The sequence below is a fragment of the Stegastes partitus genome, unplaced genomic scaffold (assembly GCF_000690725.1).
Source record: "Stegastes partitus isolate 25-593 unplaced genomic scaffold, Stegastes_partitus-1.0.2 Scaffold1197, whole genome shotgun sequence".
NCBI lineage: Eukaryota > Metazoa > Chordata > Actinopteri > Pomacentridae > Stegastes > Stegastes partitus.
The window spans coordinates 164,044-184,100 of NW_007578928.1; the positions used below are offsets into that span (position 1 = coordinate 164,044).

Here is a 20,057-nt window from a genome sequence, read left to right on the forward strand (position 1 = left end):
GAAGACACTGTCAAACAGCCAGTTTTAAGTAAACTTGTACAAAAGAGATTGAATATGTTTTGTACCTGAAAAATGACTGTAATACATTTATTATCTATGTCTGCAGGAGTATTGTTTCCCCTTTCAACTTCCACACTCTAATCTGAATGCTTAGGAATCTGCCAGGGGGAAGCACAAACCGATGCAGAGACGAGTGAGCTGATCCACAGTTGGTTGTTTGGTTCAGCCAGATGGCAAATGATGTGAGACACTAAATGTGTCTCACATCATCTTAATGCATCTTAACATGTTATTTACTTCTCCACTGTGCTATATATCATTGAAAGCACATGACACATGGCGGAAATGTCTTGTCATGTAAAGCTGTAAGGACCATAAACATGACAGACACCTCTGTATGACAGAGAGACAACGTCTGAACAGCATGATGAGGACTGTAGAGCATCATGCTCCAGGTCTGATTGGACTCAAACCTACTGGAAGACAGTGGTTTCTTTCAGTCCTCAAAGCCACACGGATAGTGCACTGTGTCCTGTCTGTCCGATCCCTCTCACTGTCTTACACTCTCACACACACTCACACTGGAGCAGTGTTTGGTTGATAGATATTCAGTGAATTGTGTGGCTCAGAGAGAGGACATAACATTTGTAAAAGAAGGAGGGAAGTCATTAAACTTTTATACTTAGAAAAATGGCTCATCAGTTTCTTTGTGTGTGCACGTGTGTGTGTGTGTGTGTGTGTGCGCGCACAGACAGCCGAAGGTGGAATATTGCCTTCTCCGTTATTTCTCCACCTAATTTAACAGCCTCTTACCCTCCACCACACAGGACAGCTTCCGCACCAGATCCATCAGACCTCCCTGCATGTTGCTGTTGTTTGATTTAAAGGAATTTTTCAGCAGACACTGAGGACTACTTCTAAAAGCCAAATCCACTGTCCTTGTACTTGTCTGATGTTGAGATTTCCTATCTGTATACACAATATTAAAAAAAAGTGCACTGTGCTACCACGGCTTATGCAGATCTAAAAGACAATCTTTAACACATTCTGTATGAAGCTAAAATCTTAACTGCATACTGATGAAGAACGTCAACGTACATTTTCCACACACCAAACTGTTAGTTGAAACCATTGAACAAACTGGGTAAAAGATCAAATCTGATTTAGATGTAAAGCCAGTATTACTGATTAAGCTTTTCTGTAGATCTATAATCAGTCTAAAAATCTATTCAGACAGGACTAGTATTACCTGGGGACCTCATGTGATTTAGAAATGACATGATAGTATCATCACTGCCAGAGATGGTGTGAAGATCTAAACCGTAGTCATGTATGAAGACATGTCGTGATGGAGTTGGATGCTCAGGGACAAGTTACAGCAAAAGAGCATGTTGAACAAAGGAGGAAAAACCTCAAACTTGTATAAGTAGCTCAGAGACAGACATCTCTAGTCCTCCGCAGAATTTAAAAGGAGTGAAACAGTGTCAGAGGATTTCAGTTGTTAACTGCATAACAACATCTTGTTGTCCCAGAGTCCATATCCTGAGTGCTGGTGTTGTCTGTGACCTGCGAAAGCAGCATTTGTTGAAGCAATGCTCTAAACATGGCTGACACAGGCAAACGCTGGACAGTTAAAGCTAACGTATAGTGACAGCTCAGATACGAGCAGGGTGCAACTCAGCTTCATCATTACTGTTCAGTCTGTTAAAATAAAGTGTATGTGTGTGTGTGTGTCTGTGTGTGCGCGCGCACGCACGCATGTTTTAAATAAAAGACTTTATGTTGAAAGACATTGATTTGATTGGTTTAACTATGTTTAGTATTCAAATTGGTATCATAAATCACTGAATTTCTGTGGTATTGGCAAAAACTACCAAATTACTTGTACTGTGATATCCCTATTGTAAGACCAACCAGCCATAACTGCCTGTAAAACAACGAAAGAGCAGATTTTCTTTCCCTTTCTGCATCTTTGAAATTTAGGACCTTTAAATCCTCTGACAGGAGACAGGGTCCATTGCAATTAAAAGAGTCAAGACACCAATAAGCAACACGGCAGATGTGGAAAATAAAAGGGAAAAAAAAGCCTTCAGGGTGTGTCAGCATAGAATAAAGTTTGTGCTCTCAGGAGTAGAGAAGGTGGACCTTCAGAGGATTCCATAGCACACACTTCCAGACGAGGACACCCAAAATGTGTATTTGAACCACAACCACATTTGCAACCTACAAAGGAGCAAATGGTCACCAGAACCACCAGCTTTTGATCCCGCAGGAAGTTGGGGATGAAATCTTGCTCAAAAAACCAAAAGAATTCCACTCTCTCTGACAAAGCCACAACTCAACCCAAAGTCACATCAAGACAAACAGACAATTACTCTACATTTTAATTTGACCAAAATTCCCACCTAGCCTTCCACCTTATTACTGGCAGCTTTCAGCCGTGCTCCATTCTCCCCTTCATCACAAAACACAATATTACACTGTAACATTCACCACAACATTACATCAATATTACAATTACATTGGTATATGGTGCTCTCTCTCTCCCCTTTGTCTTTCATCCCAGTCACAGCGTTGTTTGTTTTGTGTTGTTTGTCTTAGTGTGTGTAAATATTATGTCATAATTAGTGGTTATTATCATGTTGTCAGTTTAATAAATGTGTTTGATTATTTGTGCAGCTGTGGCTCAGGTGGGAGAGCAGTTGTCCTCTAATCACAAGGTTGGTGGTTTGATCCCCGCCCGTCACAGTCATAGTGTCCTTGGGCAAGACACTGAACCCAAAAGTTGCTCCCAATGGCAGGCAGCACCTTTCATGGCAGCTCTGTCGCCACTGATGTATGAATGTGATCTACTCTGAGATGTATGTCGCTTTGGATAAAAGTGTCTGCTAAATGAAATTAGACATTGTAAACTGATTATATGTGAGTCCAGTTGCCTTGTTTGTTGTTCACATTTCAGCCTCTATATTGTATAGATGCCAGCTGCCGAGCTTTTAATACATAACGTTTCCTTTAAATGATCATTCTGAAACTCTGCTTGACGGCCAACAAGAAGAGCTTCATACACAGTATTATTACCACAGTCTGATTTGATCTGGCTGAATGCAAAGTCAGATTGTGCAATAATTCTGCATCACCATTCATTAATGCAGTTGAGCATACATTTCCCTGCACTTCCCTACACATTTTAGTTTTGAGTCTAAAAATTTGATGCGCCTAAACCAAGAGCAGGGTGGCACAGCAGTGCAGTGGTCAAAACTCTTACCTCACAACAACTAGGTTGTGGGTTTGAACGTGCTGCTCTGCTGGGTCCCTCCTGTGTGGAGTTTGCATGTTCTTTCTGTGCCTGTGTGGGTTGTCCAAGGACAGCAGCCAAATGACAAACCACAGGAAAATTTCAAGATCATGGAGGGGGGAAAAAAAAGAAAAGAAAAAACACACACACTCTCTGATGGAGTGATAAAGGGATCTAATATACCTTATAGCACAGATAACTGTTCAATGTGACACTAAGCCAGAGTGAGAAAGTTTGATGCTTTGTGTTCTTCTCTGTACTGCCGGTATTCAGCAGCAGTGTTCATAACCTTCATCTGTGTATTAAACTGTGTACTGGGCCTGTAGTGTCTGTTAATAAAAATTTGTTTTGCTCCAGCGGTCGGTCAGCATGTCCTTACATGGGGAACTGAGCTCCCTTGAAGAATCTAGGACAGTGCTGAAGTGGCAGAGTGAGTACAGTGAGTTTTATACTAACACAAACAAGCTCTGCATGGCTGCTTCTAAACCACAATCCTCACTCACTGAGCCATGACTAACTCTCACATATCTGTGTACCACTCCCCGCTTTCCTATTACCAGCGAATATCACTCCCACTTTGGTTACAGTCACTTGATAAATTAGATTATTTCTTAAAGTCACGTAGATGAGAATCCTGGTGTCCTTCATTAGCTTATACAATTGTAAAGGATCTGGGTAAAAACTACATTCTTAAGGGGGTGACAGGACGGACGGGGGAGAGGATCCCTGTGTGGTGGGAGGAAAACTAACTCCAATATATCCTCTGACAAAGAACTCCAGCAGCTGTGCATGTTATCATATATACTGTTATATACCCTTAAAGTATGATTCAGGTTTATTTTAGCCTGTCATATTGTGCCATAATGGAGCATGCTAACAAACTGTCAGGCTTGTATTAACACACAGGATGAGTCAACTGCCAAGCTGCCCAGACTGGACTCCCTAATGCAGTTAGCAGCAAATTCTTTGTCTGTAATGGAGGTGAAGAGTGCAAAGTTAGGATGACCCATAGAACTGCAAGAGCCAAGTTAATGGGAAATATGCCAGGTTGAAATAAACCAGAGCTATCCTTTAGAATGCTGGTGGATGGATTGGCTGACAGAGCATGTGACTGATGCAGAATTTCAACAATGCTTGCAACACAAATGACACCTTTTAGCATTTTGTTCAGAGAAGTAGTTATATGGGACTGTATCTCACTGATTAAAGAGTCATAGTGAAAGTTAGTAATACATATTATTGGCATGGGTGGAAACAGAGAAAATGAAAACTGGCACCTTCAGTTCAACTTAAAAGCAGAGCCCACTGCTACTGTGTTTACCTACTCAATGTCAAGAAAAAACAAACAAAACATAACACAAACAACGTATGCGTATGCACGTATGTATGTCGTGTGGACCTGTTTATGTTATTTTGCTTATAGGTAAAATAGATCATCCATGGAGTGTCCCTTTAATTCCCTTGTAGTGGCTCTCCAGTGGAATTCTGCGCACAGCCCATTTCCGCTCCGCAAACACAGACATTTCCCTGTAACAGAAATTAAATGAGCGCAAACACATGGCTGCTGCAGTGCTGTTTACTTTGTGCTGAGACATCAACAGTCACCAGTAACCATGTATTGATCTGCATTCAAAGTGCACTTAGCAGGAGTGCTGCAGGATTAGAGGGAGGGGAAGTGGAGGAAGATGAAAGGTAGAGATGGAAGAGGAGGCGGTGGAGATGTACAGAGAAGGGGATAACAAAAAACCTGGATGTAAATTTACAGCTGCTATCACAAATTCTGCATTTCTAAATATAAAATGCATGTTTATTTGTAAACGGAGATCACTTTGCTGCTTTAAGTGCCCTGGTCACAGGAGCAGCAAAGACATACAGAAGCAGTAGGCTTAAACATTATCGGCAGGAGCAAACAGCTGTTGACAGATAGCTGCATTGTTGGTAAAGCCAGTGGTGATGCAGTGAGAAGGCTGAGCTAATAAAAAATAATGAGATGCATGGGCCGTTCCTGCACCGTATAAACTACTGATAATCAAGGAGCTGTATCACAGATAAGATCAGATAAACTATTGATCCCTCACTGGGGGAATTTACATGTTACAGCAGCTAGACGGAGATGAGACATGAAAGAAGCAGGACAAGAATTACAAAAGGTACAAAAAAAAAAGGATATAATAAAAACTATGCACACACTTCACATGTACAGATGAAGCATGATGAATTTACATGGATATGTACGGATATGACATTATGAATCACAGTTGAACAGCATTTATTGTGATCACTAACGTAGCACTTTTCATTAAGATCGACCAGTACAAAACGTGATTTACCTGAGCATCCATTTTCTACACACTGCTTTATCTTTCACAGGGTCGCCCAGGGCTGGAGTCCATCCCAGCTGACTCAGGGTGAAGGCAGGGTTCACCTGCACAGGTGGCCAGTCCATCACAGTGCCACACAGAGAGACAGACAGCTCCTAACTAGCCTGAGCACGTCTTGCTTAGTTTACAGCCTGCACAGCCTGACTGTGGGAGGAAGCCTGAGCACCAAGAGAAAACCCACACCAGCACCAGGACAACATTGAAACTCCACACAGAAAGACCCCGGACCAGAACCAGGACCTACCAGCTGTGAAGCTACAGGGCCAACCACCACACCTCCATGCCAGCTCCCTGACCATACAGCCTGCTCTTATCTGCCACATACAACATCAGTGTTCAACAGCTAAAACTATTATATGTTTAATATTCCGTCAAGATGGCTAATTGTATAAAAAAAATTTCAAACTACCGCCTGCATATGAAAACAGAGGAAATGTGAATTTCATTGTACATTAGGTGTGTAAACAGCATGCACTGCGTCCTCATCAGTAACCTGTGGCCTGAGTACTTCCTGCAAAGTGCTGTTGCATGAACAGATTCCAAGTGCGCTGCCTCTCTGGCTCATAAACAACCTGTCATGCCTTCAGAATGGAGCACCTTCGCCCTCGTCGCTCTTCTGTGGCTGCCGTCCAAGTCTCCCGAGGCATGCTAGTCCACAGCCGCCTGGGCCTGTCCTTATTCAATTTCACGCCTGCAGACCTTCCCCTGCTGGAGGCTGCTGCTGGCGGGGATCGGTGTTCGCCCTTCCAAGATGGACTAAGAGGTCTAAAAACAGCCCGTTTCACCAAAATCTTCAACTAAGCAATGCACGGCTCCAAGGCTGACGGACTTTGTGTTGGGATGCACATGGGGGCTGGTGTGGGCTCCTGATTCAGTGCTGCTGGGTTTAGGCCAGCCCCTCTAAACCTGAACCTCCTGACATTGCAGCGACTTCAGTTTAGTTGCACCATGTGCACCTCCAAGTTTAACTTGTTTTCTTAATATTTCTCATTTATTGTTAGGTGTAATTTTTTACATACATGTTTTTTTCTTGTTGCCTAAACATAAAATGATTCAAACCTTAATCAACAAACTAAAGTACCTAAATGCAAGTAAACCTCTTTACTCCTCTGCTTTTTTTTTTTTTTTTTTTTTTTAAAGGTAATTCATCATTAATAACTCAAATAAAACATTTTGTCATAATAGACTTTACAGCTATAACACATACTCTACGTAAAGGTCCAAAATATAGCAGTTTGTAACATAGGCTGACTCTATGATACACTGTGGTCAGCAGGAAGTGCTGCAATTTACAACAGCACCAGAAATGTGAACTTTATTTGCAGTCAGAATGATGTTGACAATTCTATCGCAAGCCATTTTCAAGCAGATGGAGAGCACAGTTGTACAGCTGTAGTCTTACAGCTATAGATCAATGACAGCGCTGCTGACAGCTGGTCAGCATCAATCCAAATCTACTAGTGTCCACGTCATCTGTATACAAAGAGATACACATCTGTAATCTGTAACTGACTCACAGGACACTTTTCAAAGTGAGAGTCCTGGTGACACCTACCCATCTTCATTTCCTCCACTTCTCGACTCATCCCCTCTAAATCCCCTGGGGCCTGAATTTTTATGGAACTTTCCGGGCCATAGCAACAGTATTTCTGGCAGTTTGCCTGCCACCTGATCCTGATCCTCCCCACACACCTGTCTATTGTTCCTACAGTCTGGTCCAGCTTATAAACACCATGTAACCTTGTTTACAGACATCTATCAACTTACAGTGCTTGCTGATCAGTTTTACTACTGTAAGGTGCTTTATTTCCACTGGAGTCAACCCCAGTCCATGCCTTGTCTGTTGCGATTGGCTCTAGCTGGGTTGTCGCTCACATTGCATCAGCGGATATTTGCATGAAGTCAAGTGACTGTCAACTTTCCCCTGTAGTGTACTTGGGCGCATTTTCAGGCTGTTGAGATTGGCATGCAGAGCAGGACTGCAAAGCCAGGTCTCATTAACAATGAATAGCAAATGTCACTCGTCCAGCTTTTTGAATCGAAACGTAATGACCTCAACTTCTGGGTGACACTTTCATGCTCTACAGATGTACTTTTCTTGTTAATATACCCATTTGGGTGCGCTTGATATGGGCACTAGAGGAAATGTAGTGGGGTCACTAACAACATAAAGAATCAATGAGTATTCACGCCACTGCTCAGATCTCTACTCTAAAGTGTTGGATAGCTCAGTTCATGCAGTGTTTCACAGTTGAGGTGGGTCACCTCATCTGAAACCTCACAAAAATAATCAAAACAACTACACTATGCATACACGCAATGGAAGTATAGGCTACAAACATGGCATTGCCACCACCTGGTCAGACTTTGACTGACTGCAGTGCTGGCAGCCCTCTGTAGCACCACAAGGGTATCAGTGCTGCTGGAGAGGTCAGTAAATAGTGGACGGGTGTAGGATGATTCAGGGTGATTAACAGTGAAACAGTACAATCACTGAAGCAATGCAACATTTTCACTGAATATTAGGCTTTTGTTGAAATTAATTTAGACTGTTTTTAAGGATTGTATTGGGTGTATTAGCTACAGTGCCTATAAAATGCATTTAGCCCCCTTTTATTGTTCTTTGCAAAACTGCTCAAGCTCTGTCAGGTTGTATGGAGCACTTTTTAAGTCCAGACACAAATTCTCCATTAGATCAAAGGTCTGCGCTCTGACTCGGCCACTCCAGATCATTCAACTTATTGTCTTGAAACCCTTTCTGTGTAGCTTTGGCCTTATGCTTCAGTTGACTGTCTTGCGGGAAAACAAATCTTCTCCAAAGCCTCCAAAGTTCTCCTGCAAACCGCATCAGGTTGCACTCAGATGATCTCTATTTCACAAACTGTGTGACTTGTAGTCCCAGTTAGCTGCACCTGTCTTGAATTAGGCGAGTCAACTCAAAAGGGATGAAAAATATGGAATCACTTATTTTACATTTTCTATTTTTAATTCATTGACATTACCTTGTAAAAATCTGTTTCACTTGGATATCAGTCTTTTTTTTTTTTTTTTTTTCAAATAATTGCCAAAAAAGTGTTCAATGGATTTTAAAAGGGGGTAAATATTTTTTCATAAGGCACTGTACATATTGGACGTTGTGGCTGGTGGGTTATTAGGCAGATATGCTTAATAGTTGGTATAACTTTAGGTGTGTTGTGGTAAAAGTGTCTCCTGTTGATTTTGTCCTGCCACCTTGACTCTCATGGAAAACAAAAACTGTGCAAATCAGTAATTTAGAGGCTGCAAGAGGAAGTGTCCTTCACCTGACATCCTCTCACTATTTTCCAAGTGTGTAGGACAATTGTTTGCTGTTAGCAGTGTATATTTTTAGAGACATACCTCCACAAATATATCGTTAGTTGGAAAACGTTGTCATATCACCCCACCCTGTCATCTACACCTGAATCCTATAAACATATAGACTTTCAGGAGACAGCACATTAATCTCCATAAAAATTAAAGCTGCAAGCAGCGTTGGTCGGGTCCTCGGTCCGCGTTGCAACCTCATGCCCGTCTGACCATTCTTCAAGTTTAACCTGCTTTAAGGTGAAGGAGCCATGTTTCTGTCTCTGCTCAGATTGTCAGTGAGTCACATGACCTGCTGCACTGAGCTGTGACGATGTCATCGTTCTTCATGCCCCGGCTGAGAGAGCTGAGAGTTTTACTCACTTTAACTCTCCCTTAGTGCCACAATTTTCACCAAATATGTGTAAAAACAACATATTTTTGTGGGAAATCTTGTTAGGAAGCCCTCAGTGTCAGTTTTAAAGCTGTAGGCCCTTTAGTTTTTTGTGTAGATGACCAAATGTCACAGCATGTCGGCACATGCCCCCATAGACAGCCATACAAAGTATGAGCCGAGGCTGCGGAAGCTCATCAAATTTAATGGCTCGCCATTCGAAAACCGTTTGAGAAACACCAAATCCCTTCAGAACTTTTGTACATGAAGGCCTTCTCTGTCTCCTGTGCGATTTTCAAGCTGATACAATTTACGGTGTCAGACAAGATAATGTTTTTCCAAAAGATGTTTTCACTCATTTTCTTACTTTGAAAGGCAAATTGCCGACTTCCTGTTGGAGATAGGTCAGGGGTGTCCTTTTGGTGTTGGTTTGATCTCTGTACGACATTCCTACTGGACGCTGGGGCCGTTTTAGTGTGTTTTTCTGTAACTAGGTGGCGCAAGAAAGCATTTTTGTTTTTTTGTTTTTTTCATTTTATCAAATTTTTCGCTGATTCGGAGGTGCGTGCCAATTTTGGTGAGTTTTTGAGCGTGTTTAGGTGGTCAAATTAAGGGTTTTGCGTGCGTCAAGCAAATAATAATAAAGAAAGAAAGAAAGAAAGAAAGAAAGAAAGAAAGAAAAACTACAGGAATAATAAAAGTAGGGGTCCTCGGACCCTAATAAAATGGGCCAACTTTTGCAATGATTGTTGAGCTCTAAGCTGGTTTAATTTTTACCACTTTGATGTGGCAACACTGCTGAAGCAGCGTAGTGCCTGTGTGGTGCAGAGCACACACACCTGAGTTACCTTGTGGTTAAAGACAAATGTTAAAGCAGATTTTGAGTGTAATAACTTCATAACTGGCTTTGCAAGAAAGTTTTTTTTTTGTTAATAATATTCTATAAGCTATTCCCTGGAGACTTGTGTTAGCAGAAGGGAGCAGCGAACTGCAACAATAACAAATGAGCCTTTACAGAACTCCGGCCAACTCTGACTTTAACAGGAGCAGTTTGTTTAACTGCCTGTTATTATATATTATTGCAATTCAGTGAAACATGAACCTGAGAGACTGGTTTGGTGTACCATGAATTGGAATAGGAGCCTGAAACAATATATTTTTTTCTAAATTGCGACAAAAATACTTTCAAGAGCCTTCCGTTTACAACATCATCATCTGGCATGTTAAAGAAGGATATTCTTGTCTACTGCTTCTATAAACAGTAAACTCTTCAGAGGAATCAGTTTCCCTTAGACAACAGTGTTCCTGTCTCTTCTCTCTTTGATGTCAGTGTTTAGTGTCTGTGCAGTGGTCCTCTCATCATCAGTGTCCTCAGTCAGCCCTGCTACTCTACCTACCTACACTATCATGCTATGAGATGGACGCATCCATCATTTCACCTGAATCAGTGTTACTCTCACAAAGCAAAGGGAGAAATGCAACAGCACATGCTAGCAAGATATTTATTCAGTGGAAGTTTTGCATAAAAACACCGCAACACAAGCAAAACGAAGCACTCCGACCTCCAAACCAGACTGTAGGAGGACGCATTCCATATAGCCTTAGAACACCATTTGACATGAATTGTTGAGATGACAAGATATCAGCAGTGGCCACAAACTGGAGGAGAGAGTAACTTAACGGCTGACAGATGAGCGACAGACTGTATATTTACTAAGACAAAACCTGTGCCAACGGAGAAGAGAAGTACCTCAATCTCCGTTTATCACCTCAAGTATCACCATCCAATACCAGAGTGACGATGGACGGTCTCCAGCAGCAGGAATTAGACCCATCTTCTGGAACAAGAACTGAGGCACACAGACAAACACCTCCACCCACCTGCCTCAACTGTAACATTACTTTCCATTAATGGACAGAATGTACAAGCTGTCGTTTTCATAGAACATGGTGCTGATCAAGCGTCAGGGATGTGACTGAATGTAACTGTCCTAAAATAAAAGCATTTCCCACAGCGGTAAAAGATTTATACTGAAAAGTTTGGCTAATTTTGTATAAATCATTTACTTGAACAGATTTCTGTTTGTAGAACTCATAATTCTTTCTCTTTTTGGGAGGTTCTGAATTTGTTTTTAGGAAATTTTAACCTCTAAACCTACAACACAGATACTGACAACTATGAAAATTATGTTTTTTGCCTATCAAAGGAATGTAAATATTTAAAACCTTTTAAATAAATTTTAATAAAACTAGCTTGAGTCCTATTTTAATAGTTCCAGTTCTCTACAGAAATCTTGATACCACTGCTGCCACCACTCTGACAGTGGGGTTTAAAACTACGAACATTTGGTCAGTTAATACTAATGTGTAAATTGAGATCCTCTGATTATTACCAATTTTAACAACTGAGTTGACATTCAGCGTCCCCTCATTTGCAGCTATTGACTGTTATGAATTTATATTTATTACGATTGATTTCACCCACTACTGAATGCTTTCGTAATGCTTTGGACTGCACCAAGAAACAGCTGCTGGCTCCGTCGATTGCCTTCCTAAGTGACTCTGAAGTGTCAGTGGGAATGTAAACCTGTTAATAGGCTGTTACACAAAAGATTACACAACATTCATTCTTCTAATTTCACTCTTTGATTGACTAGTAAATACAGCATCAGTAAAACCCAATGGCATGGATTCTAAATAGTGTCTTCAGGGTTAGTCTGTACAGTTCTTTGTTTTATGTATACATATGTGTATCCTCTGTGGACACAAGTAGTGGATGTTTACTGAATAACTAAGAGTCCCAACGTCAAACTGATAGTATGCGTTCTATTTACTTGTTTTTCTTTCTTTAAATGTTTGTAGATGTGTGCATTCATGGCTGTAAATTAACAAATGCCTTCATCATTGATTGAACTGATAACTACTGTTTCCACTAGTAGTCCACAAAATGCCAGAAAATAAGTCACACACAAAAATTAGCAGTTTTTCAGAGCTATAAATAGTAATAGATGTGAAGCAGTAGCTGTTTAACTCTTTCACATCTTTGTGTGCTCGTCTTGTTCTGTTAAAATTAGACAAAACTACTAAGTTTCATCACAACAAAAAAACAACTTCAGACGGTAATAAATACCATTAATATTCTCGGGCACATTAATCCATATAGCTCTAAGTTGTGCTACTACTGCCTGTATTCAATCAAACAAAAATCAAAACACAGAATTAGACAAAACATACTACCTACCTATCAAAAACCAGAAATAAACCTCACACAAAATAAATAACTGCTGCTACAGATTTATCGTCACCCTTCGGTCACTATGTGGAGGAATTAGATCTGAAGACAGGCTTTGCCAACAGAGCAGCACCTCACGCTGCAGGCATGGCTCAGAGGCGACCGCATGCTGGGATGGCAACTGGTGGCCTGTTGGAAGCTGCTCTGTGTAGTAACCAGGAGCTCATGCTGCCACGGCTCTCTGCTCACCTCAAAGTCATGTCTAAAAAAATAAATAATAAAAAAATCTACATTTCTTAGTTGTCTGATGTTTATCTGAGTCCTGAAGGCAGCGAGCAAGGATGCCCTGATACCTTCAGCTACTGATCTCAGGCTCCCTTAATGTACATTACTGGCGCTGGACAAAATATTAGGAACATTTTCTAGTTTATTTCTGCACCATTCACCACAATATATGCATGAAGAGGAATCTCAACAAAAACTGAAAAGCCTTGTAAAAGATGAATTGATGGCAGATCTGCTGACAAAAGGCATTTGCAGAAGTCGCCTTCAGCTCTGCAAAGAATTTCTTTGGACATTTTTTGACGCGTCGCAGACTAAACAATTAATTGATTAATTGAAAAAATAGTAGCCCTGTTGAGGTTGATATGGCTTATATGTTAGCAGACTATTTCATTTACTATTTAAACATCCAACAGACTGGAAAATATCATCATTCATTTGGATTTATAGTTTGTGTCAGTCTGTTTTATCTCTCTTCTTCTGAGGGAAATATCTTGGTTTTTTATTTTTTTAGCAGATATCTGCTCCACTGTGCTCGCCAACTCGTCTCCAACCATGTCCGTCTGCTGGTTGCTGCTGAGCAGGTAGTGTACAGTGAGCTTTAGAGCTTTGCACAGCTCATCAGGCTGCTGCAATGATGAGAGCTGTGCGACTCAACCGAAGCAGGCAGGATGTGAGCTGGAGAAGGAGCCCAGAGAAGCTCTAATGGTTGTAGAACTGCAGAGCTGACTGTGGGTTTGTGACTATGAGTGACTCCCCTCACTTTATGATCCATCATCTAGCTCAATAATAATATATGGGGGGGAAAAAAGATTAAAATGTAAATAAAATCCCAACCTTTCTACTCACAGCATCATGTTCTTCCAAGCATCTTCTAGAATGAAGCCATTGCATTTTAATACCACTGCAGTCATCTGCCTTATTTTGATGTCAAGATACTGTCAGCAACAACCCCATAAACAAGACAAACTGCACTGCTCTGACACAAAAGGCTGCAAATCAGACTCCCACCATCAACGACAAAACAACTTAGATGCATATTCATTTATATGAGACATTTTTTTTGAAGACATTTGAGCCCATTTCTCTCCCATAAAGGCAACAGCAAAAAAAAACACTCCGGTGCAGTGCGTTCACGTGATTATTCACGTTTGACTTTGTGTAAAGCAACAGCTCGTGTGATGTGGAGGAGCAGCTGATGAGTCCAGTCTGACACTGCGTCGGTGGAGCTGAAGTGAAGCGGAGCAGATGCAGCAGACTTCATGCTGCCACTCTGCACCGCACTGCGCCCCGCATCCACCCAACACACACACCACCAAGCCACTCCACGCAGTCTGCATGCTGCTCAGCTCCTCTATGACACAATGACAGCGACACCGGACGCATCCCACACCTTCCTCCACCTTCCTCCACCTCTGCTCTCCTCCTCCCGTCCTTCTTTCCTGTCTACCGGCATCTTTTCACACCTCTTCCATCCTCCCAGTCCTCTGTCAGCATCCTGCGGACTCCCTGACCAATGACTGTTATGTGGAGGAGCTGTCAGCCTGAATGCGGTAAACTCCCTGCCCACACACGCACACAGAGCCGAGCGGAGAGACGCCGCAACACCCAGAAATACAAGAAAGAGCGCTTACTGTCCGCAGGAACTGGATTTCGTCCTCGCCTTCTCCTCCTTCAGCCATGGTTAGCGTTCACACGGAGCGGCTCGTGCTGTGTCTGCGTATGGAGCACGGGCTGCCTGTGTGTGTGTGTATGTGTGTGTGTATGTGTGTGTGTGTATGTGTGTGTGTATGTGTGTGTGTGTGAGGGGGAGAGAGGAGCTGCTCTCTGATTGGCTGGCGGCGCGCTCGCTAGAGGAGGAGCTGCACAGGTGTGACTGAGGGCGAGTGTGCGCGCGCCCCGGCGGTGCGTTGGACACGTGTCGCCTCCTGGTGGCCGCACCGGGAAGTCACACCACCGATGTGATCAGTTATTCAGTTCTCTTCCACATGTTCTTCGTCACACTGTAACTCCAATATCATTCAAGCTTGAAACATGGTTCCAAACTAACATGTAAAGCATGTTAAAAAAAAAAAAAAAAAACCCTTCAAGAACAAATAAGAATCCAATTAAAATAAAAACGGAAAAATTCAATTAAAACCCTTTAACCAAAACCAAGAAAAAAGCAAAAAAAAGCAATGATCCAGTCAAGAGAAAACAACCTGCATGAGCTCCACAAAACAAGTCCAAGTGTGATAGAACCTTGGTGCCTACAGGCAGCACAGAAGGTCATAGGATTTGTAATTATTACGATTATAGACTTAATTTATAGTTCCTATGAATAGGATCTATGGAAAAACACCGACTTTTTCTTGAACCCACTCAACTGTTCTGACATACGTACACCTGCAGACCCTATTAAAGACTTTAAATACTCCCAGGGCTTTGACCTTGTAATGTAGGACTAAAAATGTTTAATTTTGGAGATATTTTCCCTTAAAAGTGAAGGCTTTTGCAGCTTTACAGAGGTTTTATCAGTGTGACCAGCTAGAGTCTGAAACAGTGGTTTTCAGAGACCATAAAAAACACCTAAGCTTATCTAAAATACACAAATTTGTCTCTATAAGTGCATAATTGGAATAGAAATGTAGCCACAAGGGTCAAAATCTAACTCAAATGAGTTTTTGTATTTTTGATTCAAACTCTAACTGATAAGAAACTGTCAAACTCAAATTCATTGCAACAGAAATTGTAGGACGACTTTCTCTAACCTCTAATTTTTCAACTCGTAATTTTTTCTATCTTCCTTCATGTTTCAATTATGGAACAATGTTATACATTCTTGTGTTCAGCAACTCAAGCTCCAACAAAAAATACCAAAATCGCAGCTGAAAAGTGTTTTTCTTAATGCAAACACACTTAATCTTCAGCAAAATGTGAAGTTGTCGTGATCTGTTGTGGTCTTGGGTTGTCCCTCAGTGGTTAGAGGGGTTTTCCTGAAGCGCCATTTTAGGACACTAAAGTTTGACGTATCTACTTTCATGTCACTCCCTTAATTGATGCATTTGTTGCATCTCAAGTGACTGAAACTGATCAAATCACTGAACATGAAAGTGTTGATGCACTCATTTGTGGCCCTCTATTGGTACTCCAACTTCACAGCAGGCAGCTCTTTGTGGAACATACTCCACTTACTCGTGTACCATATTTGCACCCACACTGTCCTGACTCAGCCCGCCCAGTCACCTTCAGTCTTGAGCTGGGTGTGAAAGAATTCTACTACTAAAAGTACAGTTAACATGTCCATCTGGGCTTCAGCACCCAGATTCAGACTTCCAGGGTTTCACATGTGGCAAACCTCAGAAACCAATCTGTCAACTGGCAGGGTGGGGCGTCCTGCATCATTATTGTCCTTCAGAATTGAATTGAATTACCATTGAAAAAGATTTTTTAATGTGCTTGAGCAGATTCAATGGTGAGCTGGTGTGCTCAAGCTGCAGCGAATGCAGAGTGGAGTGTGGAGATAAGTGGTGGGTACTTCAGAGATCTGCATATTCTAAACGAATCAGCAGTGCGGAGTTGCATCTAAACCATTTTAAAGCTGAAAAGGATTATCTTCATGGAAAAAAAAAAATCTTAAAATGTAACTAGTACACAGAGGTGATTTTTTAAAGAGTTTAATTTATGACTGAAGAAAAACTTTAAGGTCAGAAAAAAAACACAGAGCAGTACATCTGAACACTTGTGTTTTGCAGGGTCAGCAATATCACCATCAGTAATCTTCATTTTCTTAAAAGAAAGTAAGAAGTATTCAAGTATCAAGTTCCATACAAAGTGAGCTCAGTTTCTGCAGCATCAGGGCTTATAAGACAGGAGCACTTCGGCAGCCATCTTGCACACAAAAAATCTTTTCATTTGTCTCATCTGGAGATGTTTCAGGATCTTGTATACGACACACGTACATCACTGGGAATACACAGTACACAATTCTAATAGTTGTACCTCGCTGTCAACAGCTGGCTTTTAACTAGTGAGCAGGGCACTACGTGAATTGAAAAAACAGGTAAGGTGCAAAGCCGTAAACCAGCTATCCAACATTAACATCTGAAGACTGGACCTTAAGAACTTAAAATCTATACAATCAAACTTGCCACTGTGTATCATTGTAATTTCTACAATTAAACTAAAAAAGCTTTTCGGTTTTTATCAAGTCAGGATCAGGTTATGTTCACCATTGTTTAGGCAACAGCTTTACATGATGGTCCAGTACCAAAGCTGCCTTTAACATTTCTCCACAGTTCTTTTTCAAGTTGGATTGGTTCTAGTTCTGTACTCCTGAACAGAAACTTTTGAAAAATGCAGTACAAACATTTGAATACTGAATTCAAACAGTTTTTCAATTGAACAAGAATTAAACATTTGTATTCATCTATAGTTTTACTTGGGCTGCACGTTGGCGGGTTGTTAGCACAGACGCCTCACAGCGAGAGGATCCCTGGTTCACGGCTCCAGTTAGGACGCCCAGGATCTTTCTGTGTGGAGTTTCCATGTTCTCCCTGTGCAGTGTGGGTTCAGTCCAAAGATATGGGGAGGTTAGATTCTAAATTGTCCATAGGTATGAATGCGAGTGTGCTTGGTTGCCCTGTGATAGACTGGTTGCCTGTCCACGGTGTCAGCTGGGATAGGCTCCAGCCCTCCCACGACCCTAATGAGGATTAAGCGGTGTGTAGATGATGGATGGATGAAGTTTTACTAGAATTTACTGGCTGCTGAGTAGAGTGAAATCATGTTTGGAAGACAAACTGTTCATACAGACTAGACTATCGCTCAGACTATCAATAGCAGGTTTTAGTACTTTTAGTACTGCATCCACGTGAAATGAGAAATGTAAGGATGAAGTTATATTATTTGTTGTAGCTTCAGATATCTGAAGGCCTGAGCTATACTTCAACAGTTTCTAGAATGACTGAAAACTATTATTAAATCATGTCAAAAATATCAGTTGAAACAAATACGATTATTGACTTATCTTAAAGCTTCTTTTTCATATACGTGGCCTTTTCTACAGAACCCCAAAATGGTCAAAGCAAGAATGATCTTATTCACGTTATTTGCAATATGTTTTGCGTTCCTTTGCTTTATGCTTTACATTCCCTCTGATCCATATGAAGAGTTGGTGTCTCAAATAGTTCATGAGATATCGGGGTTAAAATATCGCCTCAAATTTAAATGCGCAAAAAAAAAAAAGTGTCAAAAGTGGGTCAGCAGGCAGTTTTGAAATACATTTAAAAATCGTCTCGCAAAGCATTTGCTATATCAAGCCTAAATTTCACAAATATCTTTAAAAATATTTAATTTATGTTTAAAAAATACATTCTCCCAAACCGAGGTGGAGGAGCAAAAATAGTTCTAAAAATCTGTTGCTTTAAGAGGGAATGACCCAAATAGGAAACGTTTAAAATGTTGTACTACAAGTGTAGTAGTGTGTAGTTACAAAAGTCAGCAATTATATAGGCACTGATATTGATTTCACAATTGATCCAACACAGGGATCTTAACACTAAGTAAAATTCTAGTAAGACACAAAAGAATGTGATGTGACACCACATGACTGGCTACAGACAATTTCTCTCCGTATCTAAAGCTGACAGAATTACACTGTTGATAATCATGAAACTCAATGAAGATGTCATGTTGTCATTCAACAGTGTATTTGTAGAAACATAGTGATTGAGTAAAATGCTGAGCGTTTGTATCAGAGTAAATAATATTCTCTGGAATGTCAGTGGTCCCTGTGTCAGTACCCACAGTGACAACGTATGTGAGCCACAGTGGAATGGTTCTGATGTAAACCTGACTCTCTGCTCTGATCCGTCTATGGCTCACTGTCATAACCCAGGATGGGCGCCAGCCATTTCTCCACCTCCTCCACACTTGTCTCTTTCCTCCTGGCGTAGTCCTCCACCTGCAGACATGATGAGCACAGAGGATACAAGTTCAGCTTGGTTTGTGTCTTGAGTCCCAGTCGGATAAGTTAGTTACTATAGACCGTTAGGCGTCCCACCTCTAATTTATGTTTGTCCAACTTTCTGTTCGTCTTTAACTTCACAACACTATTGCTGGTTATGTAAAAGGGGTATCAAAAGTCTGGATTCTTACTGGTTTACATTTTCTGCTAATAATGTTGAGCTCCAAATCCACTGCAAATATCAGATTACACAAAAGCCTTCTTTTTTTTTTTTTTTACCCACGGCATCAACTCTCCAGAGATGGTGAAAGTGACCACTGGTTATATTTAGTCAGCCCTTAAATTCTTTGTAATGAACATGTCAGCCAATGCCACAGCATGGTTTACTGATATGTTTTTTAGAGTTAGTTTTACGGTTAGATACATTCACTCATGTGTAGAGTTGTTCAACTAAAGGCGAATGGATTGTTGGTGCTGTACCTATTGTTCAGCCCACATGACTGTATAGCTTTAAGGACCTGAGTCACTGAAATTATATTTATTCAGCACACAGCCAGCATACCTTGTTCCACCAGAGACTGAAAAAGAAGTCTTTGTCATTTCATTCTATAAAACTGCTGTCAAAACAAACACTGTCCCTAAGTACTGATGGCAGTTTAAGATGTGGATGATGAGTTTAACCTGCTCCTTGGTGATCTTTCCCACTGCGAAGTATGAGGCCTGAGGGTTGGAGAAGTAAAGTCCAGACACCGAAGCAGCAGGAGTCATGGCCAGAGACTCTGTCAGGCAAATACCTACACACAGTGAAGACACCGCACGCAGTTAACATACATGTACACAGAAAGGAAAACTAAATCCCACTTGATCTCTGCCATATGTAGAACCTACGATGTAAGTATCAACTCTCTACTGCTTAAGCTACAATGGTACCCTGTCAGGCAGTGGGGACAGAAAGTGGTGTCAGCACGCTCACCAATCTTTTCCTGTACACCAGCCAGGTTCCACATGGTGGTCTTCTCTGTGTGATCAGGTTGGCTGGGGTAGCCGGCTGCAGGTCTGATGCCCTGGTATCGAACTCTATGAAGGTCTGAGGCATGCAGGGCCTCATCAGCGCTGTAACCCCACAGCTCCTTGCGCACACGAGCATGGAGCTCCTCAGCAAATGCCTAGTGAATGGACAGGAGGTTGCAGGAAATGGTTAC

General features: G+C 41.4%; 2 protein-coding genes across 2 annotated transcripts in view; both read right to left on the bottom strand.

The window, feature by feature from the left end:
- ryr2a (ryanodine receptor 2a (cardiac)) overlaps positions 1-14,614 on the bottom strand; it is a 173,064-nt gene extending 158,450 nt beyond the window's left edge. The window contains 1 exon segment of the mRNA XM_008297199.1: positions 14,543-14,614. Coding sequence (XP_008295421.1) covers positions 14,543-14,590 — 48 coding nt within the window. The 5' untranslated portion in view covers positions 14,591-14,614.
- A 2,950-nt stretch (positions 14,615-17,564) lies between these two features.
- mtr (5-methyltetrahydrofolate-homocysteine methyltransferase) overlaps positions 17,565-20,057 on the bottom strand; it is a 41,163-nt gene continuing 38,670 nt past the window's right edge. The window contains exons 31-33 of the mRNA XM_008297198.1: positions 19,829-20,021; positions 19,537-19,649; positions 17,565-18,852 (exon numbers count right to left, since the gene is read on the bottom strand). Of these exons, the coding sequence (XP_008295420.1) occupies positions 18,763-18,852; positions 19,537-19,649; positions 19,829-20,021 (396 nt within the window). The 3' untranslated portion in view covers positions 17,565-18,762. The remainder of the gene's footprint in view (positions 18,853-19,536; positions 19,650-19,828; positions 20,022-20,057) is intronic.